This window comes from Polyodon spathula, chromosome 16, assembly GCF_017654505.1.
Source record: "Polyodon spathula isolate WHYD16114869_AA chromosome 16, ASM1765450v1, whole genome shotgun sequence".
Classification (NCBI taxonomy): domain Eukaryota; kingdom Metazoa; phylum Chordata; class Actinopteri; order Acipenseriformes; family Polyodontidae; genus Polyodon; species Polyodon spathula.
In genome coordinates, this window is record NC_054549.1 from 20148728 (window position 1) to 20161376 (window position 12649).

Below are 12649 nucleotides of genomic sequence, written 5' to 3' on the forward strand. Positions count from 1 at the left end.
TCTGGTAAATTGTAGGGAAGCACTGTAAAGCATAGGGAAGCATTGTAAAGCACAGAGAGGTCTGGTAAAGCATAGGGAAGCATTGTAAAGCACAGAGAGGTCTGGTAAAGCATAGGGAAGCATTGTAAAGCACAGAGAGGTCTGGTAAAGCACATTAAAAAACAAAACTATGGTAGACTGGTAAATTCAAGTATAGCCGTGGGAAAAAGCAGCTGCACAATTACCTTGGTAAACTCCTATAAGACAGAGGAATGGAGGTTTTGTGACTGAGATGAACACCACACCCCCTGTCTCTCCTCTCCTCTCTCTCTCTTCTCTCTCTCTCTCTCTCTCTCCTCTCCTCTCTCTCTCTCTCTCTCTCTCTCTCTCTCTCTCTCTCTCTCTCTCTCTCTCTCTCTCTCTCTCTCTCTCTCTCTCTCTCTCTCTCTCTCTCTCTCTCTCTCTCTCTCTCTCCACACCGTGTGACTGCTGTAGGTTCGTGCTGAAGTTTTGTTTTGTTGTTGTGGTTTCCTGCCCCAGGCACGACCAGGCCGCTGCGGGATGGGGAGATCCCGGGGGTGGATTATAACTTTGTGAGCATCCAGGACTTCTTCTCCCTGGAAGAGAGCGGTGCGCTGCTGGAGAGCGGCAAGTTCAAAGGTAAAGATATTGGGGTGTGTTACTAGCAAACTGGGCATTTCGCTTTTAGTTTTTCTTTTAGTCTAAAAGTGCCAAAATATTTAGTTTGTTGTCGACTTTCGCCCTGTGTGAAATTTTGTCTGACTGGAGTTAGAAATAGTAAATCAAAAGTCAATAAAAGAGTCAATGACAAATCCCCACAAATATAGGAAAACAAACTTGTGTGTATGTGTGTTTATTCATACATATATAAATAAGTGGGGTTTTTTTGTTTGTTTTTTTTGTGGTTTTTTTGCATGAACTCAAAAGGTTCAAATGATTAAAAAAATATTTTAAATTCTGGACATTTTGGACAAAAGCGCTTCTTCAGCTGAGTAGAAAGAAAGCTCAATCAGTGCTGTTTCGTTTTGAAGAATTCTTATTCTTTCTGTGTTATATTGCATGATGTCTAGCAAGGGATTTTTGTAACCCCATAAAAAACAAAATCCCCTTCGCCCTGTTGGATAATCTCTCTCTCTCTCTCTCTCTGGTTTGTTTTTATTGTGTTTTATGTGTTTTCATTTAAATAATCTTGTTTTTTTTAAGCAGATTTTTAACTCTCTGCTCCAAGTGGAAGTTGATCCAGGCTGGATATTAAAATCTGCTGAGAGAGAGAGATGGGGGGGGGGGGGGATTGATTGAGAGGGAGATTAGATACTCACACTAGCCCTGGTGCTTCTGCTTAGATCGAGTCTTTCATTATTCTTGCCATTTTGATGTCTTGCATTCCACTGTAATTTAATAAGCTTGTCAATATCGATGCAAAAGGTGTACAAATATCCTGCAGTCAAATAAAAAGACGCTATCAGAACGCCCCCTTTACCTTAAAGAGTTAAACGTTTGTGGTGGCTTTCTCATGTTAATCATGGTTTGTGAAACCAGCCAGAAGTCTGTTCAAACTTCAGCCTCCAGTATCGCCCCCCCCAGGGAATTATTACGGGACCCCCCGGCCAGTGCACATCGGAGAGGACAGTCCCCCCATCTCGTACCAGGAGCACCGCAACCTGCTGCAGAAATATAGCACCCGCAGCAAGTCCCTGAGCAACCTGGAGAAAGTGGGAGAGGACGAGGACTGCAGTGAGGAGGGGGACTCGGGGCTGTCCGGTGAGCAAACACAGGACAGTACAGTACGATACAATACAGTGCAGTACAGTACAGTACAGGACAATACAGTGCAGTGCAAGACAATACAGTGCAGTACAATACAGGACAGTACAATACAATACAGGACAGTACAATACAGCACATGACTTAGGATGGAGGTCCAAAGGAGAGAACCGTTTCCAGGGGTCCATCGGGTGTGTGGAGATACTGCATCTCCGAGGGAGTCGCTGCACTGCATTGCAGTCTCTTCATTAACGTCGGGGTGTTATAAATGAGCAATGCCAGGTGCATCTCGCTGTGTGTAAAACAGCACAGCACAGCACAGAGCTGAACGTGAACTATACAGAGAACAGCAAGGACAATTACTGCAAACCAAAGCACTGCAATACAGTATTTGGGCCATTTGTAAACAGCATTCCAGAAACAGTTCTTACAAAGCATTCCAACTTGCTTCAGCTTTTCGAACGTACAGAAGTGATTGTTTTATTTAACATGGGTCAGGGTGTGTCTGAAGTTAAGAATCCTTCTTGTCCAATCACAGGTGGCTCTGCGGCAAACAACCCTGCCCCCACGCTGTCCCCCAGCCAATCGCGTGACTCGAGCGGAGGGGACGGCAGCGCGCTGGAGAACGGGGGCGACGCCCTGCCGGGGAACTGGGAGATGGGGTTCAGTGAGAGCGGGGAGCCCTACTTCATAGAGTAAGACAGCGACGGGGTCCCCCTGCAGCACAGCTTTCTGGACTGAGCATTCACTCTGCATACTCTGATATCACATGCCAGTGCCCTTTATCAAAGTGTTCCATAGTGACAGCACAGCACAGTAACAAACAGCATGGTGAAGCATAGGCAAGCATTGTAAAGCACAGAGAGGTCTGGTAAAGCATAGGGAAGCATTGTAAACCATAGAGAGGTCTGGTAAAGCATAGGGAAGCATTGTAAAGCACAGAGACATATTAAGTCATATTAATAAACAAACCAGGCTAATCTAAGCCTTATAAAAGTGTCCCAGGGCTGCCGAGTGGTGCATCTGGTAAAGGTGCTCCACATGGAGTGCAAGATGCGCCCTATAGCCTGGAGGTCGCCGGTTCGAGTCCAGGCTATTCCACTGCCAACCGTGGGAAGGAGCTCCCAGCGGGCAGCGCACAATTGGCTAAGCGCCGGCCAGGGGGCAGGAAGGGCTTAGGTCGGCCAGGGTGTCCTCGGCTTACCGTGCACCAGCGCCCCCTGTGGTCCGGCCAGGCGCCTGCAGGCTTGCTGTAAGCTGCCCAGAGCTGTCCTCTGACACTGTAGCTCTGAGGTGGCTGCACGTGAGTTTGCAGTATGTAAAGAAGCAGTTGGCTGGACAGCTTCGGAGGACAGCATGTGTTCATCTTCGCCACTCCCGAGTCATTGCAGGGGTGGTAGTGGTGAGCTGAGCTTAAAACGCAATTGGGCATTTCAAATTGGGAGAAAAACGGGGTAAAATCAATTGCCGACTATTAAATTAAAAATAAAAAAATAAATGAGTGTCCCGTAGCAAACGCACAGCAGAGTGTAATAAAGCACAGTGAAAGCATGGTGAAGCCCACTTGGGTTTAGATTTATGTTTATTTTTTTCAGTCACAACAGCAAGACAACCACCTGGCTGGATCCCAGAACACAGACCAAGGAGACGCTGAACAAGATGGAGAGTAAGAAAGTCTGGGGGGTGTGGGAGGGGGTAGATCCTGCAGGACCTCCAGCCTGTTTCAATAGCAGCTCTTTACATAGCTGTGGCTGTCAGGCTCGCAGGCAATTCCTGTGACTCAATTCTAATTCCTTTTTAAAATCAGTTCCCAATTCCTTCCAAGCAATTGGAATTGTAATTGTAATTTATGTTTTAGAGACATGGGGCCACACTGTATATCACTGATGCTCTTGTTCTGTGTGTCCTCTCATCTCCTCTCCTCTCCTCCCCTCCCCTCTCCTCTCCTCTCTCCTCTCCTCTCGTTTTGTCTTCTCTCTCATCTCTCATCTCTCCTCAGAGATGTCTATGTTCACTGATAAGCCGTCAGAGCTGAAGGGGTACTCTGTCCACACACGCCTTTCCAAGGGACCCCGAGGATTTGGGTTCAACATTGTGGGGGGCAGCCGGCCCCAAGAGTTCCTGCAGGTGTACAGTGTGACCCCTGGGGGCCCCGCAGCCTTGCGCACAGGTACCCCAAAACTGGAGTCTTTCTCAGTGACTTTAGAAAACTTGTTATCCCGCAAGTTTACCCACAGTAAAAGCACAGCAAAGTGTAATAAAGCATAGGTACGTATTGTACAGTACAGAGAGGTCTGGTAAAGCATAGGGAAGCACTGTAAAGCACAGAGAGGTTTGGTAAAGCATAGGGAAGCATTGTAAAGCACAGAGAGGGATGGTAAAGCATAGGGAAGCATTGTAAAGCACAGAGGGATTGGTAAAGCATAGGGAAGCATTGTAAAGCACAGAGGTCTGGTAAAGCAAAGGGAAGCATTGTAAAGCACAGAGAGGTCTGGTAAAGCACAGGGAAACATTGTAAAGCACAGAGAGGTCTGGTAAAGCATAGGGAAGCATTGTGAAGCACAGAGAGGGATGGTAAAGCACAGAGAAGCATTGTAAAGTACAGAGAGGTCTGGTAAAGCATATTAAAAGACAAACAGTGGTAAACTAACCCCTATAAAAGTGTCCCACAGTAAAAGCATTTAAAAGTAGGACACAAATTTAGCAAATCTGGCCATTTATCTTTTATTCGTTTTAAAATGAAAAGCTTTTAGTGCGATGTGTTGTATTATGTCTGCGATTTAATTTGATTTGATTTGACTTATTTCAGTTTGTTCTAATGCGTTGCACGTTGGTTTATTGCTTTCGCATTCTGTCCACTAGGGGCAGCAGCGTGCCAGTGAGGATTGCTCCGCTGTGTTAATTCACAACAGAAAACACATTGATTAAGACACTCGATAGGTTTGTATCACAAAGCGTTTTCAAAAAACTGAATCAGAAAACTGATTTTCTTAAAACGTGACTTTTCTGTGTTTACATGATTAATGATAGACTGTATACACGGATTGAAGTTTTTAGAAAAGGCAGGATATTTTCGGATGCAGGAGCTTAAGTACGATTTGAAGACTGGACATTTCTGAGATAGAACGGAGAGCAATCCAATATAGTGCTTTATCGAAGTCTTAAATTCAAAAATTACTGCCCTATACCTCTATTCAGATTCCCCACAATGTGCAATCAGCCTTTCCAACAGCTTGTTCTGTTCTATATCACCAGTTTCTTTTGCAGGCATTATTTTAAATTATCACGTCAGTTAAAGCTGGAAAACATTTGCTGCTTCAGTATGGGCTATTAACAAATACATACAGACTTTAAGAATGTATTACTTTACCCTTAACTTAACTTTACATAAATACATATTCATCTATGTTTGAACCGCAAAGAAAAGCTGCTGCCGCAAAGCGTTCCCTAAAAAGTCGTTAACAGCCTTGCGCTTGCTTAGTACATTTCACCCTAGACTTCCGACTTGTTTGCGACCCTGGTGACAGCTGCAACACTTCTTCATCTTAATACATCTACCCCTGACAGGCATGTTAACTGGTATAAGAGAGACAGGGTCGACCGGCCATATTAACTGGTATAAGAGAGACAGGGTCGACCGGACATATTAACTGGTATAAGAGAGACAGGGTCGACCGGACATATTAACTGGTATAAGAGAGACAGGGTCGACCGGACATATTAACTGGTATAAGAGAGACAGGGTCGACCGGACATATTAACTGGTATAAGAGAGACAGGGTCGACCGGACATATTAACTGGTATAAGAGAGACAGGGTCGACCGGACATATTAACTGGTATAAGAGAGACAGGGTCGACCGGACATATTAACTGGTATAAGAGAGACAGGGTCGACCGGACATATTGACTGGTATAAGAGAGACAGGGTCGACCGGACATATTGACTGGTATAAGAGAGACAGGGTCGACCGGACATATTGACTGGTATAAGAGAGACAGGGTCGACCGGCCATATTGACTGGTATAAGAGAGACAGGGTCGACCGGCCATATTGACTGGTATAAGAGAGACAGGGTCGACCGGCCATATTGACTGGTATAAGAGAGACAGGGTCGACCGGCCATATTAACTGGTATAAGAGAGACAGGGTCAACCGGACATGTTAACTGGTATAAGAGAGACAGGGTCGACCACACACATTAACTGATATAAGAGAGGCTCGAACAGACACATCATAAAGAATAAGCAATGTTTCCTTTCATTACTTGAAGCTCAGGCTGCCCTGCGGAACTTGTAAAGCGACAGGGATCAGCAAATATTAGAGTCCTAATGCCTGATTAAATTCAAATCTCTCTCCCCTAAACCAGCAGGCATTAATGGTAATCCTGGTATCATGCTACAAGTATAATGTGCACTGTGACAGCCTGTGTGTCTATCTTCTCACATCAGCCATCAAGACGAACCACTGTTTGCACGCTGTGTTGAAACGAACTGCACTGAGTGACAGGATCCAGGGGTCAGATATGCTGCCTTTACTTCTATACTGTACTTACAGATCTCTTATACAAGTGTTCCACAGTAAAAGCGCCGCACATTGTAACAAAGCATTGTAAAGCACAGAGAGGTATGGTAAAGCATAGGGAAGCATTGTAAAGCACAGAGAGGTCTGGTAAAGCATAGGGAAGCATTGTAAAGCACAGAGAGGTCTGGTAAAGTATAGAGAAGCATTGTAAATCATATTAAAAAACAAACCATGGTAAACAAACCCTATAAAGGTTTACCACTGCTCAAACTCCTGGCTCCTGATCATTTCAATATTAATAATAATAATAATAATAATAATAATAATAATAATAATAATAAACTCCATTGAGCAGAGTTCTGAACCTCAGGACTGGGTGCAGCAGCAGCAGGGCTAGTGTGAGTTTCTAACCCTGCTCAAACTCCTGGCTCCCAGGCAGGGTTATAAATAATAATCAATAATAATAATAATAATAATAATAATAATAATAATAATAACAATAATAATGATAATAGACTTCATCGAGGGGAGCTCTGAACCCCAGGACTGGGTGCAGCAGTAGGGCTGGTGTTTCTAACCCTGCTCAGTGTAACCTCTGTACTATTCCCTGCTTCCCCACAGCTGATATCCTGGTCTTTGTCAATGACACCTGCGTTCTGGGAATGTCCCACAAGGGGGCAGTAGAAATGCTCAAGTCTGTGCCCGCCAATCACAGTGTTGATCTCGTTCTAAGAAGGGGGTACCCCATGCTATATAATCCAGACGGCTGCCCCAAGCTCAAAGTTGACTCCGCGGTGATCAGCGAACCCCCACAGGACGAGGCCGGCAACACCAATGGAGTGCAGGATGCCAGCAGCCCGAACGGAAACCAGCTGTCGCCCAACTTAGCCATCAACCGCCTGCCGGCTTCCCACAGCGCCCTTGATCTCTCTTCAATACGCAACCAGAGGTAAGATCATCATCTCACCATAAAGCACACGGGCATCTGGACTCCAGTGCTTTCATTCGTCAGTGTGACAGAGCTGAAACTAGAAGATACCGAGTCAAGCAGACCAGCATTTGGGCTCTAGTGCCTTCATCACTGTTATTGAAACTGGAAGAGACTGAGTCAAGCAGACCAGCGTTTGGGCTCTAATGCCTTCATCACTGTTATTGAAACTAAACCGAGTCAAGCAGACCAGCGTTTGGGCTCCAGTTCCTTTATCAGTCTTACTGAAACTAAACTGAGTCAAGCAGACCAGCGTTTGGGCTCCAGTTCCTTTATCAGTCTTACTGAAACTAAACTGAGTCAAGCAGACCAGTGTTTGGGCTCTAGTGCCTTCATCAGTGTTATTGAAACTAGAAGAGGCTGAGTCAAGCAGACCAGCATTTGGGCTCTAGTGCCTTCATCACTGTTATTGAAACTAAACCGAGTCAAGCAGACCAGCGTTTGGGCTCTAGTGCCTTCATCAGTGTTATTGAAACTAGAAGAGACTGAGTCAAGCAGACCAGCATTTGGGCTCTAGTGCCTTCATCACTGTTATTGAAACTAAACCGAGTCAAGCAGACCAGCGTTTGGGCTCTAGTGCCTTCATCAGTGTTATTGAAACTAGAAGAGGCTGAGTCAGGCAGACCAGCATTTCAGCTCATGACTAAGTTTCTGTACTGTCGATACTGTGGGAGTTTGAAGATGATTGAGTGTTGTTTTATAAGGACCAGTTCCTATTCTGAACAGAAGTAATGAAGTCAGTTTGTTATTTATTGCGCCGGTGGTTGTGTTTGTGCACAGGGTTTGACTTTCACCTGACTTTCAAGGGGAAACATTAACATGCTTTAAAAAAAATATATATATATACATATATTCACACGGCTAACAGAGCTTAAAACTCACAGTCCGGCGTTTCAGAACTAATTTCATTTAATGATATTATTTAAAGTGATCAGCTCTTTGAAAAGGCTAGTGCGAGTTTCAGGAGCTGAATGAAACTGGTAGGCATGAATTATACAGCACCTTGCCTTTCCAAACAGTTTTAGCTTCACGACACAGTTGGATTGTTGCAATCGTTTTAATGACAAATTGAATAAACACTAGTTTGGCTGTTTGCTTGCATGCATTACCTTGCATTACAATGCATTCGATGTGCAAATTCAAGGTGTATTTGAAAATGGGGTAGCCCACCCGAGGGTGTCCCCTGGTAAAGGCACGGCCATGTGGCATGCAGGGGGGAGTCACACAGTCAGGGGAGCACAGGGGTCCCCGAGGGTCTCCCCTTTTTCTTTCAAATTTTCAAAGCTTAACAGGTAATAATAATAATATGCAACGACAACGTAACACCTCTCTCAACTTGTGTCCCTTCTAAAGTCACCTTTGGTTTGTTTTTCCTCCCAATAGGGCTGCAGCAATGCACAACGTCAACAACAACTCGGCACTGCCTGGATTCGACAAGAATAGCAGCAAACCCAACCTGAATCTCATTAACCCAATCCCGTTCAAACCAGAAACAGGAGGGGGAGGGACTGCAGGAGCAGCCCCAGCCTCAAGAACAGATTGTGGGGCATTAAAACAGCAGCCGGTACCTTACTTGCATCCAACAACAGAAGCGGAACACAGAACGGACTGCGGGTTCCGGGGTTACCCGGGCAACGGCAATCAGGTCTCGGCTGCCCAGACTACGGTTCCGGAAGTGGGTGGGGAGTACATCCCGGTGCCAGTTGGGCGCAGTGAGCAGGGGGCGGGGTTCACGGTAGGAGGGGGCGGGCCCGGGGGCGGGCTGGCCGTGGTGAAGAGAGTGCTGGACAGGAGGCAGTGCCCGGCCCTGGAGGCGGGAGACGCCATCGTGAAGGTGAACGGGGCCAACGTGCAGAGTCTGAGCTTCCCACAGCTGGAGAAGGTGCTGCAGGAGCACATCAGGCAAGGGGATGTCGTGCTGCTGGTGTATAGAGAGGGTAAGGGGGGAGGAGGGGCAGCGGGAGGAGGGCACAAATCAGGATGGGAATAAGATTCCTGCTGCACAGCAGTGTCACCCAGTCCAGGTTTTACTACCAGCTTGATCAGCCCCAGTGTGTCTTATTACTAAACTCCTAGTGAAACCAGGAGTGGAGTAAACCACTCTGCAATCATATTTCCAAGGAGGCAGTGCAGTCCAATGGTTAAAGTCCAGGGCTTGTAACCAGAAGGTCACCGGTTCAAATCCCACCTCTGCCACTGACTGACTTACTGTGTGTGACCCTGAGCAAGTCACTTCACCTCCTTGTGCTCCGTCCTGCAGATGAAATGTTAAATCAGTGCCCTATTGTAAGTGACTCTGCATATAATGCACAGTTCACAGCCTGCCTCTGGAAAGCGCTTGGTGATGGTGGTCCACTATGAAAGACGCTATATAAAAATAAAGATATTATTATTATTATTATTATTCTTGCAAAACTGCAAACGGTTTCATGTTCTCTTTCCCTCCCCCCACCCCCAACAGCTTCTCTCCGATCCCCTCTCTCTCCAGGCTCGTCCCAGTTAAACCAGTTCCCAACCTCTCCAAACCAGCTGTCAGTGCCTGGGACCCCCAGCTACAAAGACCCCGGTCAGGGTTCAAACAGCATGGGATCCAGTGGAAATTCACCAGAACCGAACCAGCAGGGCGTCTCTGAGCAGCCTGACAGCCTGGACAAGCGGCCTCCGGTACCAGAACCCGCGCTGGGGTTCAAGAAGGACCTTGTGAAGAGCACCAGCTTTCTGGAACCGGTTCCTATGACTTTGACCCTGGAGCCCCGCGACTGGCTGAATGTGGGGGCATTCACAGGAAGTGCAGAGCCGGGACAGGAAGCCGTGACCCCTGATCCCCGGGAGGCGTCCCCGCGAGGCGTGGAGTTGGAGCTGAGGAGGCGCCCGGACGAGGGGTTCGGGTTTGTGTTCGTGACGGAGCGTGACGGCAAAGGTGAGAACCGCATCATATCATTGAAAAAAGAAAAAGTGGGTTTGAGCAGCTCAGTGGTTAGAGAAAGAAAGCGCTGGGCTGCAGTGTGGAAGGCAGTGGGTTTGAGGAGCTCAGTGGTTAGATAAAGAAAGCGCTGGGCTGCAGTGTGGAAGGCAGTAGGTTTGAGGAGCTCAGTGGTTAGATAAAGAAAGCGCTGAGCTGCAGTGTGGAAGGCAGTGGGTTTGAGGAGCTCAGTGGTTAGAGAAAGTTTGAGGTTTTGCTCTTTCTCTTGGGTCTCTGTTTTGCTTCCCTGCTCATTATGGGATATGTCAGATAAGCCGCCTCCTCCTTTCTTGCTCTGCTTCTCCTGACTGAGTTTCAGTGACCTTGAACTGACGTTGAGACCTGCATTGAACTGCAGTGCAGTACACACGGAGTAACAACCCCCTAGAGCAAAGCACAGCAAAGTGGCAAACAGCACAGTGGAAGCATAGGGAAGCATTGTAAATCACAGAAAGGTCTGGTAAAGCATAGGGAAGCATTGTAAAGCACAGAGAGGTCTGGTAAAGTATAGGGAAGCATTGTAAAGCACAGAGAGGTCTGGTAAAGCATAGGGAAGCATTGTAAAGCACAGAGGTCTGGTAAAGCATAGGGAAGCATTGTAAAGCACAGAGAGGTCTGGTAAAGCATAGGGAAGCATTGTAAAGCACAGAGAGGTCTGGTAAAGCATAGGGAAGCATTGTAAAGCACAGAGAGGTATGGTAAAGCATAGGGAAGCATTGTAAAGCACAGAGAGGTCTGGTAAAGCATAGGGAAGCATTGTAAAGCACAGAGAGGTCTGGTAAAGCATAGGGAAGCATTGTAAAGCACAGAGAGGTCTGGTAAAGCATAGGGAAGCATTGTAAATCACAGAGAGGTCTGGTAAACCACAGGGAAACATTGTAAAGCACAGAGGTCAAGTAAAGCATAGGGAAGCATTGTAAAGCACAGAGAGGTCTGGTAAAGCATAGGGAAGCATTGTAAAGCACAGAGAGGTCTGGTAAAGCATAGGGAAGCATTGTAAAGCACAGAGAGGTCTGGTAAAGCACAGGGAAGCATTGTAAAGCACAGAGAGGTCTGGTAAAGCATAGGGAAGCATTGTAAAGCACAGAGGTCTGGTAAAGCATAGGGAAGCATTGTAAAGCACAGAGAGGTCTGGTAAAGCATAGGGAAGCATTGTAAAGCACAGAGAGGTCTGGTAAAGTATAGGGAAGCATTGTAAAGCACAGAGAGGTCTGGTAAAGCATAGGGAAGCATTGTAAAGCACAGAGAGGTCTGGTAAACCATAGGGAAGCATTGTAAATCACAGAGAGGTCTGGTAAACCACAGGGAAACATTGTAAAGCACAGAGAGGTCAAGTAAAGCATAGGGAAGCCTTGTAAAGCAGAGAGAGGTGTGGTAAAGCATATTAAAAAAAACATGGAAAACCAAGCTGAACTATGGTAACTGCATAGCATTACCATAGGAAAAGCATGGGTACATTTTTACAAGGGCTACGCAGCTCTCAACCTAGCAACCAATCAGTTAAACACTTTCACTCGGCTCCCGGCTCACCCTCTCTCCCCCTCCCCCCCTCTCTTTCCCTCAGTTGCTCTCTCCCTGCCTGCCTCCCCCTTCTCTCTCTCTCTCTCTCTCTCTCTCTCTCTCTCTCTCTCTCTCTCTCTCTCTCTCTCTCTGAATCTCACAGAGAGCTGGGATGTTGTGCTCTCTAGATTAGTAGAATTGGGTCTTCAGTAAAGTCGTGATTTAGGATTTAAAATAACAGCAACAGCAGCAGCAGCAGAGAGAGAGAGAGAGGAAGGGGAGAAAGTAGGCATGAGAGTTGGCTTTCGTTTCTGAAGTCATGCTGGAGAGGCTGCAGTCGGCGTTTACAACTGTGAAGGATTTCAAGCGTGAGGATTTATTAACACTGTTCTCTTTCTATATATCTTCATATCTATATATAGATATTGATTTATGAATGTATCTATCTAATGGATATTTTGACTTGTGTATATATACTTCATGAAAATATTTTTGGTGTGTGTATATGTATATTTATATATATATAAAATATACAATATAATTTAATATATTTTTTTGATATATATTTTCTGAAATGTTTTATATATTATACTAATATATCTATATATATATATATATATATATTTTATATATATATATTGTATCTCTATTTTTCTATAAAATGAACCTCCTTTTTCTACCATTATTATTATTATTATATTATTATTATTATTATTATTATTATTATTATTTATTAATAATCAAAAGCTCAAGTTTTGTGTTTTAAACCCACTTTTAAAAGGTCCAGTGATAATGTTGCTAGTGTAATAAGAGGTAAGAGAATGCATTGCAAAGCCTCTCCTGTAACCCTGTCTGGACTTTCCAGCACAGTGATTTTATTATTATTATTGTTGTTGTTGTTATTATTATTA

At 45.4% G+C, this 12649-nt stretch overlaps 1 protein-coding gene across 3 annotated transcripts in view; it reads left to right on the plus strand.

Moving 5' to 3' along the window:
• Positions 1–12649, plus strand: part of LOC121328527 (membrane-associated guanylate kinase, WW and PDZ domain-containing protein 3-like) — a 30931-nt gene that overhangs the window by 4907 nt on the left and 13375 nt on the right. For 2 of the 3 annotated variants that reach the window (XM_041273230.1, XM_041273228.1), the window contains exons 4-11: positions 520–639; positions 1585–1761; positions 2303–2459; positions 3360–3430; positions 3764–3934; positions 6910–7237; positions 8660–9213; positions 9738–10196. In XM_041273230.1, coding sequence (XP_041129164.1) covers positions 520–639; positions 1585–1761; positions 2303–2459; positions 3360–3430; positions 3764–3934; positions 6910–7237; positions 8660–9213; positions 9738–10196 — 2037 coding nt within the window. The remainder of the gene's footprint in view (positions 1–519; positions 640–1584; positions 1762–2302; positions 2460–3359; positions 3431–3763; positions 3935–6909; positions 7238–8659; positions 9214–9737; positions 10197–12649) is intronic. The other variant, XM_041273229.1, reaches the window with a different exon arrangement.